The sequence below is a fragment of the Diuraphis noxia genome, unplaced genomic scaffold (genome assembly GCF_037042655.1).
Source record: "Diuraphis noxia isolate RWA-SAM2 unplaced genomic scaffold, SU_Dnox_SAM2 contig0003, whole genome shotgun sequence".
Taxonomy (NCBI): Eukaryota; Metazoa; Arthropoda; class Insecta; order Hemiptera; family Aphididae; genus Diuraphis; species Diuraphis noxia.
In genome coordinates, this window is record NW_028301713.1 from 51,234,338 (window position 1) to 51,255,160 (window position 20,823).

The 20,823-nt window shown below is 27.3% G+C and overlaps 2 protein-coding genes across 3 annotated transcripts in view; one reads left to right on the plus strand and one right to left on the minus strand.

The window, feature by feature from the left end:
- The window catches only part of LOC107166965 (cell surface glycoprotein CD200 receptor 1-like), a 242,660-nt gene that overhangs the window by 203,115 nt on the left and 18,722 nt on the right, over positions 1-20,823 (minus strand). The gene's annotated exons all lie outside the window — the stretch shown is intronic.
- Positions 1,457-3,094, plus strand: LOC149057507 (uncharacterized). The gene is made up of 3 exons (XM_089223441.1): positions 1,457-1,587; positions 1,994-2,101; positions 2,953-3,094. The coding sequence occupies exons 1-3, from the start codon at positions 1,499-1,501 to the stop codon at positions 3,092-3,094; spliced, it is 339 nt and encodes a 112-aa protein (XP_089079567.1). The 5' UTR covers positions 1,457-1,498.

The following is a 20,823-nucleotide window of genomic DNA, read 5'->3' on the forward strand; positions in this document are numbered from 1 at the left end:
TCTTTAATACTAATTGGTTTCAATAATTGTTTTATCCTTTTAAGAGTTTTTATTTTCTGTAATAAATTTTCGATGTTGAGTGATAATCATAATTTTCTTAATTAAAATCCAACCTGATAGTATTAGTATTATTATATTACAATAAATAGCATTATTAGAACCTACATTAATATGATTACAATACTTTCGGTTTATTTCTTAATCACTTTATACTCTAATAATTAAATTAGTTTGTAAATTATTAATTATATAAATATGCATAATTTATTATATATTCAAAAATGTTTTCCTTCATCATATGTATCCATATAATACAAAGGCTTAAATAATTAGAACATATAATTATGCACTTTTAAAAGTTATACTGTTTGTAGACTACGCGGTTTATTTCTTTATTCAAAAAATAGTTTTTATTTTTTATTTTTTGACACAATAAATTAAGTTTAAAACGATTAAGTACATAACATACATCTGTAAGTATTTTATGTTATTTAGTTTGTCAATTGTTTTATCATAGTAGATACCATTTTCAATATTATAAATTTTTAATATACATAGTTCCGTATCAAAAATAGGTAACAAAATAGGTATAATTAATGCCATTAATACATGACCAGTATATAATATAAATGCAAAACTACAGTTATATTACTTGGTACCTAATTTAAATGTACCTATAGTTTAATATTATGTGTGCTGTTTTAATTGTATTTCTATTAAATGATCGACTTATTCAGAAATATATTTATAAGGCACTTGTGTTTGACAATTTCAGTTTCGTAAAATTTGTATTATAATAATTCTTACGAAAGACTCATTTTGTATATTAATTTTAACAGTATGTAGTTTTTTCTTTTAATCATTCAAATAATAATTATTATAAAATGTACTCATAAGCATAAATACGTATACCATGTATACGTTACAAACACCAGGTGTAATATATAATAATTTATTATTTCATAATATACTTAATTTTCATAAAATAACATATTGAAAAAATCTTATAATAATTAACTAGATTCAGAATATCCAGCATGTCGTAGTACCTCTACTGGGAGGCTTCTGCAGTCTGTCTTTTTATTTATTTTAGCTTTAACATAAATTGTTCTGATTGTTCTTTTTTTTTTTGAAACAGATTGAATAAAAAAACTTATTTACAAAAAAAAAAAAGAAAAAGAATATCCATCAATAAAAATTATAAAGAATTAAATAGTTAAAGATTATAAATACCTACTGTATCATTCAACTGTGATAGTTTCTATCAAATAAACTAATGGCTATTATAATCTCAAGTGTTTATTTTTTGATGTTTTTAACTGCAGTTCTACGTGCTGATTTGGTTTTAAAATGGTCGATTGATAAAGAAAATCACTTAATTTAATCGAAACGTGAGTAGACTTTATTTATTTTGTTATATACATCTCTTATTTCTGTAGTTTTCTTCAACTTAAACAATTCTGGATATTACACTCAATATTAAAATGCAGTGGATAAAATGTCATATCATTTCACTAACACTTTAGAAGTTTATGAGCGTAGGCAATACGTTTATTCCCAATGGACCACAAATGTCAATATTATTAGGTATGTAGTTAAAGAATAAGTTATGAGTTAAATTCAATGGTTAGATTTTTAAGAGAGTTATCTTTATTAGATTTATAAGATTAGCATCAGGGGTGGATCTATGGGGGGGGGGGGCGACGTGGCGATCGCCCACTCCCCCTTGGGCCCTCGGGCCTTTTTTTTATATCGGTTTTTTTTTGTGTTATAAATGTACAGCCCTGATGCCCTGTTTATTACACACTGTGTTGTATAATTGAATTATTTATTGTCTTATATTTATCATAAATTAATTAGGTGATAATTAATATATTTAAATCTTAATAATAAAAATAAAAATTTTGCTTTTTAATTTAAGATGAAAATATCTGCATCTAAATTACATAATACTTTGCATGTTTGCTTATTTCTTATTGTTTTTAATTTGTAGATTAAAAGCATGGTTGAGATCACGAATGGGTGATCATAGGCTGACTGGCTTGGCTTTATTGCTTACACATAAAGACATTATTGTAAACATAGAAGAAGTAATAAATAGGTTTGCAAATGAAAAAAAAAGAAACATTAAATTATTATTATAATTATACCTACCTATATTTACACAAATAAAATAACCTACAATTAATTTTAAGTGTTGTACTTCTTTTTCCATAAATTACTTAAACTACATCAAGTCTTCATTGCAGGTGCAAAAGCACGAAGTGTTTTTTTTTTGGTGGGGGGGGATGTTGAAAAATGTATACTGTGATCATTTTATAGAATACGGATTATAACAATTTGAATTTCTGAGGGTAGTGACCCCCTATGGCCCCTACACCCACCAGGTTTGACCTTGCTCATTGTACTTGTATATTACTCATGGATATTCCTATTTGTAATTCGCCCCCCCCCCCTTTTAGGCTTTAACTAAGCTTAAGATCCGCCCCTGATTAGCATAGGTATGTGGTCAAATTTATATTGTTGGAGTACCTATTAGAATGATATTGAATTAGAATCAAAACTCAATGAGTAAATAATAGTGATCATTTCCTTGACAGACGTTATTCAGAGTACCTACCTACCAATCGATATTCTCAATATATTAATTTGACATTGAATTAGAATAAATTGGTCTCAAAGGCTTCAATGAATACACGGAACTGACTAAAATCTCTGTATTAAAATAACTAAAAATTTAACATTACTTCACAATAATTAATAATATTTGGTAAAGAAATTAAATTATAATTATGATTAAGTTATGCATTTCATTATAGAGCGTCTTAAAAAGAAAGAACCGACTTTTTTTCGTGTATATTTTCAAATTACAAAGCATGGTTGTTATTTTTGTAACGTCCTGTGTTCAAACATTGAGGGATTTCTCAATTATCTCAATTAAAATAATATTAGTCAACACAAATCAACCATGAGACTTTTAGTCGGTATTAAAAAAAAATACCTGAAAATACACATTCATATAAACGGTGTTCTCTATAACATCATTTTATTGTGGCGATATAATCGCATTGAGTTTGGTGTTAACATATTATAATAAAGTGTATCATATACTTAATTTATTGTATTATCAAAATATAGTTGCATATTGAATAATATTTTGCATAATTTTATAATAAACAGTATGAATACTACGATTAGTACGGCATATATTGTAACGAAACTAATATTTTAACACAGTTATTTCCACGAGCGTCTACCTCAACTTGACTAAGTTATTTTCGTGAGCTCACGCAGCATCACTTCATAAACATTAGTGGTTACCGAAAAACGTGAGTGCACATAAAAACATACAGAATAATAAATTGTTGTGTAATAAAAATATATTATGTGTAAAATATCCTAAATGTGGGAGGGATCATAGTCATCCACTCACAATAACAAATTATTTTTTGTGTCTATCTTACCGATAACTCACCGGTACCTCATGACCCACAGTATCCACAAAATAAATATATGCGCTACACACACTTTGACCTAACATTTATGTATACTATTATAGTTAATTAACTTATATTTTTTTTACATTTCATTATTATACTTATCTGAAATGTACTGCAACCTTACTTTATAACTCTACCTCTGTTTTAAGTATCGTAAATAATTTCTAAAAGAAAGTGTGATCAATGAGATATTTTTCAATTTTTGTAATATTATTAATTATATTATGTATTTTAAATGTTATATATTTTTACTTAACTTTAAATATTGCCTATTGTACGAAATTAGGCATACATTTTATTATAAATAAATTTACTTATAATTTATATGTAAATTTAATCAATCTTAAATTGAAACTTTAAGTTAACCTTTAAACTCAAATCATAAAAATGTCCATTTGATCTAAAAAACAATTTAAAATAATTAATATGTTTGGGTAATACGTATTTAACTGTAGCCGAGAACATTTAATATTTAATATTCGTATATCAAGAATTGTATTATGTACGTACAAATATTATGCTGTCGGTATTTTACAGAAGTTTTTACGAGTGAAAAATGAAAAGTTATCATTTTCTTTATTATAATATAGTTTATTGTATATAATAAGGGTTTTACTTTATAAAACTGTTGAAATGACCTGAATTACAAATATTGTCATAAGTTTAATGTCTTTACACGAGAAGCACAACTCCCTTTTAAGAATAATTAATAATCATATTTTTTGACAAGGTGATTTTTGTGTATAAATAATAAAATTGTTGTAAAAGCATGCTTTTCTGTGAGATATGTACTATTTTATCTTTGTCACTATCAAGCAATTCATCCGAAGCTGAAATTAAATTGCTATTTTCTTCGGTACATTTATCTGAGTTTTCGTAATGGAAATGTGTTGATATAAAAACATTATTTTGGATCAAGTCTAATTTCTTAAGTAGTTATAATTATATATTATATTAATTTAATATGATGTAATTTACATCTGATACATCATGTTATACGTGTTATGACAAAAAATAGAGATTAAAGTGACTTTTATGAACTCAAATCAAATTTAATTGTGTCAATTTGGTATAATATAATAATTTATTATATTAATTTAATAAAAATGAAATGTATGAAAGTTAAATTAGTTAAATGTAGCAGCATGTATGTAAAACCGATTGTAGGTTAATTAACTATGTATTTGAAGTCTTAATAAAAAAAATATATACCTATTATTATTATTATGATATTAAAATAGGCTATTAATGAAATATAATTTTATTATTTGGGAAAGCTTAAACTAAATAATTTAAAAATTAAATTAAAAATGTATATCAATTTCATAAAATAACATTTAACACGAAAATAAAAAGGTATATAACGGAAAATATATATTTTAATATATTATATATTTATATATATAAATATGCATATTCGAAAAATGTTAAAACGTTACCTAATAATTGTCATTTACTTAAGTAAAGATTATGTAATTAATTTAAATAAGAATCAAATCAATATAAATGTGTATAGATATCACTATTTATGATTGTAATTCATCAAATTAATGATAATAATTATTACATTTGATTATATATTGCTGTATTTACATTTTTCATCATTTGGTCATTGGCATTCAAATTTCTCAAATCCCTTTGTACACTGAATTACATACATTTTACACTACTTAATATTTTTTAATACTTTTACACTTGTATAAGGTACAATATTTGCATCATTTATAACTATGTAGAAATTTAAATAATACAAATTTGAAATCCTACAACGATTTGTGCAATAATATCTAATATATATTATTAAATGTTCTAAATTTTAGATTGAAACACCTATGCTAGTCAAATTGTTTACAACGATTTTAAACAGATGACAAAAAAAATAAATAAATAAAAATAAAAACCTTGTCCATTTGATGCATCTACTCTTACATTAATTACTACTATATTAATTTAAAATGATTATTTTAATTTTATTTTCAATAAATTTTATAAAATAATTTTACCAATAATCGATTTAAACTACCTATTTAATATTTAAAAAAAAAAAAAACTGTTTAAAAAAAGTTTAAAGTTTACAGTTAAAATTTGTACGTTTATAAATTAAAAATATATAATTCATTTAAATTCTTGACAAAATACAATTTTAAGTTATTTAGTAACAAAACCTAACCTATCACACGAATTTATATATACTACAGTACATTGCGAATTACTTGCCAATCATTAGATCCGTACCAGAAAAAAGTTAACATACCTAATACAATATTACAGTTAAAACGTATGTAAGTAAACGTTGTCTAAATGTAAATACGATTTTTATGTATTAATTCGTTGGAATGTGTGGATGATAAATTAAAGTTTGTACTGCGATAAATATAACGATGAGTACGCAACACCAACACACGATAACAAGACCGTCGACGACAATGATTGTAATAATCACCATCTATATAATGTTATTATCATTGATCAAAATCTCTGGCTTCATTCCACTACCACTACCATATCAAACTGTATTATACTCATGCGGTAGTCTTAAAAATAATGTCTAGTGATACACCATCAAAGATCAGCTGATACATTTAACAATAACAATAAATTATCGAAATAATTAGAATTTCTTTCAAAAATAATAAAACAATCGATCATATTATAATACATAGATACGTAGAAAGAGATTACATATATTATATGTGTGTGTGTGTGTGTGTGTGTGTGTGTGTGTGTGTGTGTGTGTGTGTGTGTGTGTGTGTGTGTGTGTGTGTGTGTGTGTGTGTGTGTGTGTGTGTGTGTGTGTGTGTGTGTGTGTGTGTGTGTGTGTGTGTGTGTGTGTGTGTGTGTGTGTGTGTGTGTGTGTGTGTGTGTACTTCTTGAAATGTTGTCACCTTAAACTTTCTTAATTAGCATAAACTTTTTAAAAATCTATAGCAATAAATATGATTTATAAACCAATGTGAAAATTATAACTAAATAATAGCTTTATTTGAATTTAATATTATAACATTTTATTTGTGCATACAAAAGTACCAATAATCATAAAATGTTTGGTATTGTATTTTCTATTAAAAATGGTTTATTATTGATCATATTATTGGATAGGTTTAAATATATTTGATTGAACAAAAATTCAAAATTTATTTTTACCTTTCTTATTTTTTTTCATTAATTTTGTCGGATATTAAATTTATAATTTGATTACATGGCTTACTATTTACAATAATTGAACTCCATTGCATCAAACTTTTAAAATTAAATCTTCAGAAGTTAAATTATTTTTATTTTTAGTTCACAATTTTCTAAAAAATGACCATAACATTTTAAACTAAAATGTGAACAAGCAATAAATTATACTTAAGTTACAGCAAAAACTGTATAATATAGTTACATGCAAAAATATATTTATTATAAAAGTATAACTATTTATATGACTTATACCATATATAATAGTTAAAGGTAAATAGTTCAAATGAAATATTTTATAAACATAAATAAACGAAGACTATAGTCTATAGAACAGCTTGCATTTTTTATAAATATATTTTTATACTATCTTTGCTTTCAAGAGCCATGAGAATTGACCTATTTTAAGAAAAAAATTCATCAAATATTTAGTATTCATTTTTTTTATTACTAAAAAATCAGTTATTACCAATGAACAATTTTTCATTTTGTTTTTCAGTTTCAATATAAAAATAAAAATAAGATTATATCAAATATACATTCAAAACAAAACGTATAACAATATATGGAGTAATAATATTTGTCAGTATATGTGCTTTTTTTAAATATTTATAATCATTAAATATTAAAATCGACATCAAACATATTTTAACCGAATACCACACACATTCCAAGGAAAGATAAAATTATAAATTTCCGGAATCACACACCGAATCAATCAATTAGGACCCATACTCCAACTTAAAATACTCATCATACTATATAATTATTTCCGAAATCTATATTTAATCAAGAGTAATATAATATGTAAATTTATCTCACTGTGGCTGAAATGTATGTAAAATTAAATTAAAATTAAAAAATATTAAAACCAAACTCATATATTTATTAGTTATTATATTTGCTGATGACATGCTAATAATTATAATTATACATCCTATTCAAATACAAAAGATTCCATCAGAATACACTCAACCTCGACTTAATCCATAAACCTTGATTTATCCCTATGAGATACCTACCAGATAAAAAATTTTAGTTATGAAACTTGATAAAATAAAATGATATATAAACCTAAAACATTTTATGTTTAAATATTATGAAAATCTTTGCATCTTTAATTTATTTTTTTATTTATTAAGTATCAGTGATTATAATAATGCATTTAATCTTACATTAAAATTAAAATAACATGTAAATATAACGCCATCATAGCTGAAGCCATGAACAAAAAAATCAATATAAACATAAAATGTATATAATGGTATACCATATTAACTAAGTTAATTGTACCTAATAGAGTAACATCCATCATTTTACTGTAAATTCTATACTGCTCTATTGAATTTCAATACAATCTAATGGTTGAAAGATACACTTTTCTCTAGGTTCTAAATTAAGTGGTTAACCCATTGGTTTTACAATGGCATGTGTTTTTAAAATTTTCTATTCTATAGGAAATGTAAAATGTATCAAATGTTTAGAGTATTTCTAATAGAAAATCGAATCAAGTATGTACTTTAGATGGACAAATGTAAAAAATTCAAAATAATCCAATAAAAACTATATATCAAAACCAAACAAGTTGATCTATTGTAGGTATCGAGTATGCTTCATCGTTGAGTTGAACACTGTAAGAGATGTGTAAAATTGTTATTTATTTTAATGTGTAATAGTTTTATAAGATGGAATCATTATTTGCAAAGATAGACGGCCTATATCTACAAGCAATATTATGTCAATATTCGTGATTATGACTAATTTCATCAACATTTTTAATTCAATTAAACGCTTATAAAAATACAAACAAACATCAATTGGCCATGAATTTTCAATTCTGAAAATTTATTTCTATCAAAGTTAGTAATCCGTTACAAAACTATCATCGATATAATATAATATATTATACTATATATATATATATATATATGTATATATTCCCATGTGTCAGGTTTATTGTCGTGAAGTAGTCGTGTGGTAACAAAAAAATAATTATCCAACACCTCTTTATGTATGTATAGTAAAATCTATGGTAGGTACCATCCAAAACAAGAAAAAAAAATTTCTGTCGATTTGTTTAGTTGTGTGTTGTATAAAAAGGCTTTTGAGTGTTCAAAATACTAACTTTGTCACTTGTACCAATCGGAACTTTTTAAATGTAACAAATTAACGAGGTTTATAGTTTACATGTTTTCAAACACCCAAGTTTAAAACAAATTTTAATTAAAACGCCACACACACGCAGGCAGTCCGATAGTGCGCACGCATTTATACGTCGCTCCCGGATTATGTCCAGCTACGAAACTTCTACCGAACAGAAAATTTCGTTTTTCATCTCATTCAACGAAATACTTGACACTCTTGCTACAAACTTGTTAGGTGATCAACTTACGGGATAAATACTTCTATAAATCAAGTAACATCGTTTAATATTTTATTTATTTAAAATAAACTAAATAAATTACATCCCACGACTGCGAAACGTACTTAGTCTAAACAAAAACCGACCACAGGCACCGTCGCGCGCGGTGACCTTTGGACTCCGATAACATTGGCAATATGGCCTCCAGAACCGTGTCCCCAATTAAAATTGTCAATAACCAAATAATCAGCAAAAATAATGAAGATAAAAATATAAATAAACCTAATTTATCGACATCGTCCTCTCCACCACAATCACCATCCTATACAGCTTGCATTAAGATAGCTAAATCGTTTGTCACGCCAAACAGGTATAGCGTTCTATCTTTAGACGAGCCTAGTATCGAAAACCTTAACGTCATATCTGATAATCAAAACGAGGAGCAACCGAATACCACCAACAACACACTGAAAACAATTTTGCCTCCACCCAACTTCATTAAAGGGGTTATTGACTACATGGGCTTGCTAAACCAATTTAAACAAATCATCGGTCCAAACACCTTCTCGTGTAAATCGACCTCAACTCATCTAAAAGTCCAAACTGATACCCCAGACAATTACAGAAAAATCATCCACCTATTGAAAAAAATTAATGCACAGTACCACACATACCAGCTCCAATCCGATAAACCCCTAAGAGTAGTCATAAGGAACCTACATCAAACTACTCCAGAATATGATATAACAAAAGCTCTAGAAGAAATGGGTTACACGGTGAGAAATGTCACCAATGTTAAACACCACCAAACCAAAACTTCGTTGCCCATGTTCTTTATTGACATAGTCCCTAATGGAGAAAACGATGCTGATATCTTCCTTATTACTTCTATTTTGCACACAAAAGTAAAAATAGAAGAGCCCCATAAAAAACGACAGATACCACAATGCCAAAACTGTCAAAGCTATGGACACACACGCTCATACTGCGTTTACCCACCCATATGTGTCAAATGTGGTGGAAACCACCTTTCATCATCGTGCACAAAATCTCCAGACCTACCAGCAAAACACGGCCCATGTCAAGGCGCACATCCACCCAACTACAAGAGATGCACAATATACCAAACAATTTCCCGGAAACACAACAACAACACCTCAAGCAAGAAAGCCCACCAGCCGCTGCCTTCTAATCTCAACATCAACACCAATCCTGAATATCAACAGCAACAACCAGGCTCCGAAAACACACCCAGGTCACGTACGTATGCAAATGTAACTGAGGGTCACCAGTCCCCAAACTCTAATACCTCCACAAACATCAATGAAACCTCACTTCTGAAATTCCTTGACGAGTTCAAATCTATAATAAACCCTCTTATCTCTCTCCTTACTACCGTCCTCTCAAATCTTATTAACACCAAAAATGGCAAATAATAACGCAACATCTCACTCTCTCCTCATCCTAAATTGGAACGCAAATGGTCTAGTAAAACACAAAGACAAACTCTTGGCCATACTAAAAAATAAAAAGGATCGAAATCGCACTCATATCAGAAACTCACTTCACCAATTCAACACACTTCTACCTACATGAGTTCCAAGTCTTCAAAACCAACCACCCTGACGGCACCGCACACGCGGGAGCCACCATCATAGTAAAATCTTCCCTACTATTCTATTCTCTCCCACAATTCCAAACAGATCACATTCAAGTCAGTGGCATACAAATAACACTTAACAACACCCCTCTAAATATATTTGCAGTTTATAGTCCATCGCGCCACACAATAACCTTAAACCGATTCAACGAGTTCTTCCTTACACTTGGTCGTAAATTTATAATAGGAGATGATCTAAATGCTAAAAATATACAATGGGCCTGTCGCGTAAACAATCCCTGTGGTAACCTACTTGAACTCACAACACAAAATCGTAACTACAAAGTACACTCTCCTCCATCACCTACATACTGGCCCACTTCACCCAGAAAAAGTCCAGACATTTTGGACATATTTATATCTAAAATTCCCAATAGTTTCCACAGCCTAACAACTAATCTCAACGACCTATATTCTGACCATTCAGCCATCCTCTTAACAATTGACACTGCTGCTCTCGCTAAACCAAAACAACCAAGCTTCATCCTAGGCCAAATGGACTGGGTAAAATTTAAATCATCCCTTGATAATCAATATAACCTTAAAATTAGCTCAAAATCTCCAAACGATATCGATAGAGCATGTATACAAGAAGCTGCTTGGTTCTCCTCCCCCCTAATGCCAATTACAAACATCTCCATAAATCTTCCCCTACATATAAGAATACTAATCTCAGACAAACGAAGAGCGCGTGCAACATGGCAGAGAACCAAATATCCCTCGGACAAACGCAAACTTAACAATTTAAAAAATAAACTTAAAAGACTCCTAGCCTCTATTAGATCAGATAATTTCACCAAACACCTCGTCTCCCTCTCATCTACTGACAACTCGCTTTGGCAAACAACAAGGAAAATCTTTCGAACAAAACAATCTGTTCCTCCACTAAAAAAAACCGATGGTACTTGGACCGTCACTGATCTAGATATAGCCAATATATTTCGACATCATCTCTACTCTACCTTCCAACCGCACAATAATATTCTTACTCCTTCTCAAATCGAAAAAGTGAATAATTATCTCTCCCACCCTTTACCCATGACTCTCCCATCTAAACATATTTGAACTAGCGATGTTGAATATGCGATAAGAAACTCCCCTCGTCACAAAAGCCCAGGCTATGACCTAATCACAGCTAAGGTAGCTACACAACTTCCCACAAAAACCTTACTTCTCTTAACACACATTTTCAACTTTATACTTAGACTATCATACTTCCCTTGTCCTTTGGAAATTCTCAATCATCATTATGATCCCCAAACCTGGCAAACCCCCCGACTCTCCCGAATCATACAGACCCATTAGTCTTCATCCTCTATTTTCAAAAATTTTTGAACGAATTATCCTAAAACGCATCCTTCCTATCATTGAAGCCAGCATACCTAATACCCAATTTTTATTTCGTTTTAACCACTCTACAATACACCAAGTTCATCGACTAGTGGATAAAATATCATACACTCTTGAAAAAAAGTTTATTTGCTCAGCTGCCTTCCTCGACGTATCACAGGCATTCGACAGAGTATGGCATGAAGGCCTTCTCTTCAAACTCAAATCTATTCTTCCACCATACTATTTTCGATTATTTAAATCCTATTTATAAAACAGACATTTTGCCGTCTGATCTGGTTTCTCCTTATCCGAAGTATTACCAATCCACGCAGGGGTTCCTCAAGGATCTGTAATAGCACCTCTACTCTTCAATTTATTCACCTCAGATCAACCTACCACCCCTAACACTACAACTGGTGACTTTGCCGACGACAAGGCGCTTCTAGCGATCCATCCCGACCCCGAAATAGCCTCTAACCTCGTACAAAACCATCTCAATCTCTTATCAACCTGGTATAGTGTAATGAATTAAATAAATAGTAATTAAATATAAATTAAATTAATGAATTAAATAGTGTAATTTCATTCAACTCTACACTTCATTGTGAATTGTATTAGTTTTTTTAAAGCACGGTGAACAATATATTATTAATATCTGTCTCTTAATATGTATATATAATATAAAATTTGTGTGGTACGCTGAAGTCAGATGTTCAAAGTGCAAAGCATTAATCACAGTCTACAACCACCTATGATCGTCCTTATAACTTTCACATCGGGGCACTCGTGATTCTTACACACTTTTTTATTCCAGAAATATGTATGGATTTGACTATTTTTCCTCGGAATTTTAAATAAAATAATAATTCTCACATAATAAAAAATGATCTTATATAAATGTAAACTGACGAGGATTCGACTAAGCAGTAGTGAAAGAAATCAATCAATATAAAGTTGAGATGGGGTAGGCTATAAGTATTCGTTGACTATTGGACTGTGTGATTTACCTAAGTAACGTTCTATTGGTATAATTAAGTCCATAAAAACGACCACGAGTGACAGATGGTAATTCATATTGTGTATAGTATTCTTTCTAACAAAATCCAATATCCATAATTCATATAATTTTGATTTTGAATGTTTTGGTGTCTGTATTTTATCCTTGCTTATCGCGCACTAAATCGATTTAGACCAAAAAATGACCACCGATTGAAGTCATAGTAGTCCGATTAATAACAATAATATAAGTGGCTTGGTGGGTTGCGGTCATATGCTCAATCTGTAGAAATCTACGCTCATTGCGTATCGGCTGTAGTTGCTACCTCACGGATGGGTGAAAACTCGGGATTTTTAGCAACATTTCCTTGCCACACATACACAAACACGTGTTATAAATCTACTAACTTAAAAACAAGTAAACAAAATATAAAATAATAACCTTTATCGTACTACCCCACACCTAATGGCCTATTGGCCTATGTTGACGCGGGGAACCCTCACAAAAAAAAAAAAATCGTTACGATTTAAAACATTTTCTATATTTTCAAGCACCTAGTTGAATACAACAAAATTAGTTTTATTTTAAGAATAAATTGAAATATTATTCTACATATTATAAGTTATGAGTTATTGGTAATGTTTTTATTTTTTCTATGGTGTACTGGAGTAGTTAAAAAAAAAAAATAATATTTAAACAATGAAAATAATTATTGTTTAAAGTTTAAACAGACATATTATGAAATATTTAATTTACTCAAAACATACAATGTTATTATTTTTATTTTCATTTTTTGTATAATTGTATTGATTTTAAAATTGAATCAAGCTAGAAAAATAGTTACCAATATACTATAAATTATAATATATCGAGCACCGTATCATAGATATTAATTATTTCACAAGTCAAATTCATCGTAATATGTATTATAATTTTTCACGTATCTGAAATTCCGGATATTTCAAAAGCAATTCTATATTTTCATGATTTTTAAGGTCATTATTCATTGTATAAACCATTTAATAGAAATAAAGCTAAAATAATAAGGCTTATTGAGATAATGATAACATAATGTTTTTGAATTATAAAAGAGTAATAATTGTTAAAATTAAATCAAATAAGGATAGTAAGAAAGCAATTGTCGAACTATAGTTATTTATGATGAAAGTTATAAATAAAATAAAAGGATAGTAAGGCTTCCTATTGCTTCCTAAATGCTTTGTAAAATGGTATAATGATAATAAACAATTAAGTTCTGAAAAAAAAAACTTTTTAATAGGGTATGTTTATAGACAGTACAAAAAATATTAATACTAACTTTAATTGTACATAGCATAATATTATGGTTCTCCACTTATAATTTTTAAATATGTTTATTATATTATATTATATTATACCATAGTATTCACTATTCAGTGTATTAAAAATTATATTTATATTTTAGATTTAGCTAACGAATTAATTTTGATACGAATAATGATATCACATCTAAATAATTAAATTATGTTTAAATTTATAAGTTAAACTAAAAGGCCACAGCTTGGTTTTTTTTTTTTTTTTAATTTGGTATGTGAAATGAATGAATTAAAACAAATACATTTCCATTGTACTTAAAAATAAATTAGTGACAAATTATTTTTAAAAATTTTAAGACAAAACTAAACTGTCAATCAAAAACACGAATGCTTAAATTCAAAATAGAAAAATATGTTAAATTATCTCTTTCTTCATAATTTTTCTGTACCTAAGAGAGAAACGAGTAAAGCTTTCTTTCTTCAGATTTAAATTATTGTATAAATAATTTATTATCTTATTGATCTAAAATTACTAAAAATGTTTTAACCTGCTCACAAAAACAAATGATCTAATACCACATCCAAAATTATTCAAGTGCATTAAAGTTAAAATGGGTATATGTCAATTGCGCCAGAAATCACAGGTAAGGAAAAAAAATTATGGGATTCAAAAAGGTTATACATCAACTGCGCCGGACGATATTTAGGTCCAAAAAAGATTATACATTAATTGCGCCGGCAATACTGAAGTTGAAAAATAAGCTGATTACACACTAGACGATCATCGTTTATTTATATGTATTTTAATTTTTATGATTTAATTTTATGAAATTTTTATATTTTTTAAATTACACTTTATTTTATATGTTTGATAATTATATTATAATCTAATAATAGTATAATAATATGATATTTTATAATATCTTCCTGGCACAATAGATATATTTTATGTATACCAAATTAATTTGTGATAAATTTATTGGCGCAAAAGACATACCTTTTTCGTTTGGGATAAATCCACCGGCGCAAAAGATGTATAAATTTCAGGTAGTCTAGAAAAATCGGCGCAATTGACAAACACCGGTTAAAATGACCCTTAACAGACTTCCAATTAACTTGCCTTACCTTTGTTCAAATTTTGAATATAGCTAATGTTAACTCATACGTCATACTTCAAATATCATGCTTTTAATAAAAAAAAACTATTAAACGTGCAGATAATGTCTTTATAATCCTTTTTTTTTAATCTTCAGTCCAAATTATTTAATATTATGACTGAATCCTGAAGTTAACGTAAAACGATGTCATATTAGGTAGGAGGTACTCACTAAGAATTGAATTTAATAGTCTAACACTACTTGTATTTTTGTTTTATATATTTACAAACCTGTATACGAGTATTTGTAAATAAAATGAAAATTGAAATAAATTCCAAGTTTAAAATTCAAATACAGATCTTATAATAAAGTAATAACTTTTTGAATTGTTTAACACTATTTTAATAGAAAACTTTTACCCTTGTTCAAACTTACAGGAAATATCATTTATGAGCTTGCAATATTTTACCCTAATTCAAATTTTATATAATCACTATTTTAAATACTAATCCTTTACATTTAATATTTAAATTTACTTAAATATTTGTATAAAAACAAATATAATAATGTAATATTATAATATATAATACATTTATAAAAGTTTATTTTAAGGCAAACTTTGTTTTTAGATAAACATTGTGGTTTTTATAAAAATTGGTTTTAAATATTTTTTTCAATAAATACACAATATTTTTATTCAATGTATATAATATTACACACTATAATTAATTTTAATAAATTTGTTATTTCGTTGAAATAAAATTTAAAATATCGTTTATTTTCTAACGATACAACAACAATAACCCAAAACAACTCTCTAGAATTTCCACCCTGAAACAAACAAAAATAACAACAAAATCTTTGCCATAAAACAATTCAAAAGGTTCCAGGCTATTTTCATAGAAAGCCAAACTATGTAATAGAATAAAAAAGGCAACTAACTAAAATACCTCAGATCATTTCTGGAAGAAAATCTGACCTAGAAAATCCGTTTAAATTAAATAAAAACTTACTCAAGATTATTTAATAATCAGTAGGAACGCTCTATCACTTAATTAACTATAATTCAACGCTTTTAATACAATTATTTACCTATTCTACTATACAGTGTACACCTCAATAATTGAACCAATAATTACTTATGTCTGCAGTATACGGACTAAAACATCTACGACAAAAATTAACAAAATCTAAATCCTCCAAAACAAATTTTTGAGAATATGTACACCTAAAGAATCCATGGTTCATAAAAACATGGAAATACCACTCCACCAAAACTGAATAAAAACCAATTAAAAAAATTGCACACCAATCTTACTCTCTTATTATTATATTTAATTATTATTTAGATAATATAATACCAGTAAATTGTATAATAATAAATAAATTATATAAAAATAAATTTGCTCTAAAAAATCATTAGTTATTATACAAAACAAAATGTAATCAATAATTATCAATTAAGATTTTTTAACCCTTCAATAATTTTTTAATATATAATTTCTGTGTTTGATATAGAGAAATGTTGAGTATTTAATTAATAGATGATCAGTCTTGACTAATAAAAGTCACCAAATAATTTTTATTAGCTTCAATTTCAAAAATATACGCTTGCCTATTCTAAAGTTACTAGTAAAATGGTTAACTCAAAAAATAATAAAACAGGTACTCATTTTGTTAGTAAATACTGCTAAAAAATCATTTAAAAAAAGCTCTAATTTCTTTTACTGTTATACTCATTTTTCTAGTTTTCAAACACTTCTTGAGTGATAGTTCTTGTCGAGTAAAATCGAAATTAAAGTAATTTTGATACAACTGGATTAACTCTGATTCTTCAGTTTCATTGGAGAAATTTTAAACTACTTAAAAATATATATTTTAAAACTTTCTGTTTTCTGAAATAATGAATGTTTTGCGTTAAATGGATTACACTATACATTTAATGATATTATTAATTTATTAATAATAATAATATCTATTCATTAAGCTACGACAAAATAACAATTAGCTTTTCATCAGTGAAGTAATTTATTACTTAGTACTTAAAAGTTTTATTACTTTCGTTGAAAATTCTGAAAATAATCTATTAATACATAATTAATAATTTACATTATTATCTCTATATTAGATACCCACCAAAATGTATTAAATTTTTGTTATCGTATATATACATTAAATATAATATATATTATATTATCTAGAGGTTTCGTATCAATGTGTTCTAAACATTAAGCAAGTATAATCATAAATTCGAAATGGAAGATTAGGTGCATACATTTATTTGAAGTAATATAATATCAATAATTAATTTAATTTTTACATTATAACTTATACAATAATCGTTTTTATATATTGTTAGTAAACCAGTAATTAAATTACATAAATAGCTAAAAAAATCATACATACATTTTTAAAAGTCAAAAGCTCTATCTTACGTCGTTAGAGATAATAAGGTTGAGCTCCAGTAGTAGACACTATAGTGGATTTATCAGTTTTTTTTTTCAAATCATGTTGTATTCAAATATTTTCATATTATTTGATAATTATATTTTACAGGATAAAGGTTTACTGTTGATACAACTCGTTGATTTTGAAATATTGAATTAAAACTATATACGACTCCAAACATTATAATTGTTATAATGTACTAGGTACTATTAATATTTATACATTTGAAAATATCGCTGAATCATATTTTAAGCCTTTATTTTTGTCAAATTATCTGTGCAATTTAATATGATTGTTCGTATATTTCATCTTTCGTACTCCTTAATAATTTAATAATGTTGTAGTTTCTTGAATTAGTTTTCTTCCATTCTTCAAGTTTTAAAAGTATTGTAGAATTCTTAACCTACCCAATTATTTACTTAACACGATGAAAACTACTTGGTTATTTAATTTTTAATCAAATTGAAGTCAAATTACTTCTATACATAATTGTAAACATTCTACTCTTTTGAAAATGTCATACATAGAACATCCTACCTAATGAATTTAATATATAACAGTTATATTATGATGTATTTATTGATGAAGTCTTTTTATTTTCAGATTTGAATGAGTCTGTAAAAAATGTGTTTTTTTTTCATAGAATGATTAATTTATCAACTTTACTTTTCATTTTATAGGTACCATATTTATCTATTTTTTAATTCATTCAATTTTAGAATATTTTACTAACATACCAATACTTTGGCAGTACAATAATTCATTAAATAACATTGTATTTTAATTTCTGTTAAATTTCAAGTTAGGAATGATGTAAGCGGCAAAAGTTTGCAACACATTGTTAAACACGTTATAAGGAATCCTTTCACAAAGGACACTTCCAAATAACGAACGTGTTTTTTGAAACAGTTAACAAGGTTTCTAAAAACCTGAACTCTAAGAATAGGAGACGTAATTTCAGATAAAGATAGCGTCCTATACTCGTATTTATAGGTTTCACTGAAAATTATTCAGTCAAGTTTAAGTCATTGTGTTTTTCAAGATGTTTCACAAGCCTTCTGCCTAGTTTGGAACGATGGTTTACAATTTACACTTAAAATGTGTCCCTTCTTTGTTGTTTCAACCATACTTAACTAATGGACACTTAAAAGCACACTCGAAAAAGTAATATAATTTGGTACCTACGTCTTATACTAACCTTGGACGGTATTATTCTTAATGTGTGAATTATTAATTTATTAATTTTTAGTTAAATCTATAAAAGTCACAATGAGTATCTACCTTTATATACGCATAATTATTATTATTATATACGCCAGTAACCGCTCATCAGAGCTGCGTAGTACCACACCACTCAATTAGGAGGTTATATTATTGTTCAGGTAAATTGTTATTTTTATTTTGGTGTGTCCCACTTTCGGGGAAAAGTTTTAATGCTGTACGGCTTTTCTTTGTCATTAACTTAAATATTATTTGTGTTTATCTTACACAATCAAATATTAATCAATTAACCCGTAAATTCTGTATTTCGTTTTTCCTCATCAATACAAATCCCACATGTTCTAATTCCAAAATGTCAGCTGTGAGTTGGCTACCTTTTTATAAGTGACGTCAATATACACTCCACGCCGAACCTGTATATGTTATAGTGCGAGACGTTACACTGGTTTTAAGTGGTATACTATACTCGTTCTCTATAACATACATGTAACTAATCAACCTACCAAGTAACAAACCACCGTAACTGATTATACCAATGACAAAGTCGCTCTATCTATAAATTAAAACCCTTTAGCTACCTAATCAAATTTACAAATGCTTCTTAACCACTTGTCCCAGTAATCGGAAAAATTACGAGTAAAATAAACCAAAATACAACTTTACATTCAAACAGTGAATATTTAAAACATTACCCTAAATAACGTACCAATTCCTATATACAAGACAGTAAGATACTCGGGATTAATATTTGAAAAATATTGACTTAGAATAAAGGTGTTAACCTTTTAAACCAAAAGACTAAACTTAAATGAATTGTAAGCGTAAAATGTTATTTATAAATTAATGATCCATCTTATATCTCTAATTTAATTCTACATTATGACCACCATATTATGAAAACAATCGAAGAGGAACCTCGTATTATCTTTTACATACCTTTTCATAAATAACTTCAAACTCATCTTAACCCTCCACAATAGATATTTTCATTCTTACACTCCCAGGAAATCCTAACTACAAGCTAAAGAGGAAGTGGTACCGAAATACTCTGTAAAATTGTATTAACTTATGCTTCAAATATATAATAATAATTAAAAATTAATCACTATCCAAGAGTCGCTATTGGGTGGTTGCTTTAATCACATCTTTCATATTATATATTATTCTTATCATATAAACTTATTTTTTTAATTTGTATAGATTGTTTATGGAAAATGAAAATAAATATAAATTTAAAGAATTTGAGCTAAGAAAGGAAAGTTTAACTATTAAAAAATTGTTTATATTTTTAATCAGGCCCTTTTTATTTAATGTATAAATAACGAAAAATTCAATTAATTCAGTTATTTGATTTATTTTTAATTATTCTCAAGTCGGAATATTAAGCAAAATATTGAGAGAAAAGATTAAATAAATATTGTTCTAACTTTTAGCCGATAAAATTTTTTTGAATTTGTATCCATATAGTGTATAAGATATAAGATGGCATAAAAATTGGGGTCGCGTGAGCAAGTCATCCATGATCCATACATTTGTGACATAATTTTAAGTTTTATAATTTTGTAAAAGAAAGAAACTTTAAACTAAATGAAGTGTCTCACAATTTTATTGTTAGGTAGTTGAGAATATTTCCAAAGGAAGTGTTAGGGTATGTAAAACTTTCATAAGGGGGTTTTGGTGATTTTCTAAAGAGTATTATTTATAAAAAATGTTTGCTTCTCCCACAATATT

Coding starts and splice junctions, on each gene's coding strand:
- LOC149057507 (XM_089223441.1), top strand. CDS start 1,499: ATGTCATATCATTTCACTAACACTTTAGAAGTTTATGAGCGTAGGCAA. Junction 1,588..1,993: donor ACAAATGTCAATATTATTAG/GTATGTAGTTAA, acceptor TTTAATTTGTAG/ATTAAAAGCATGGTTGAGAT. Junction 2,102..2,952: donor ATAGAAGAAGTAATAAATAG/GTTTGCAAATGA, acceptor AAATAATATTAG/TCAACACAAATCAACCATGA.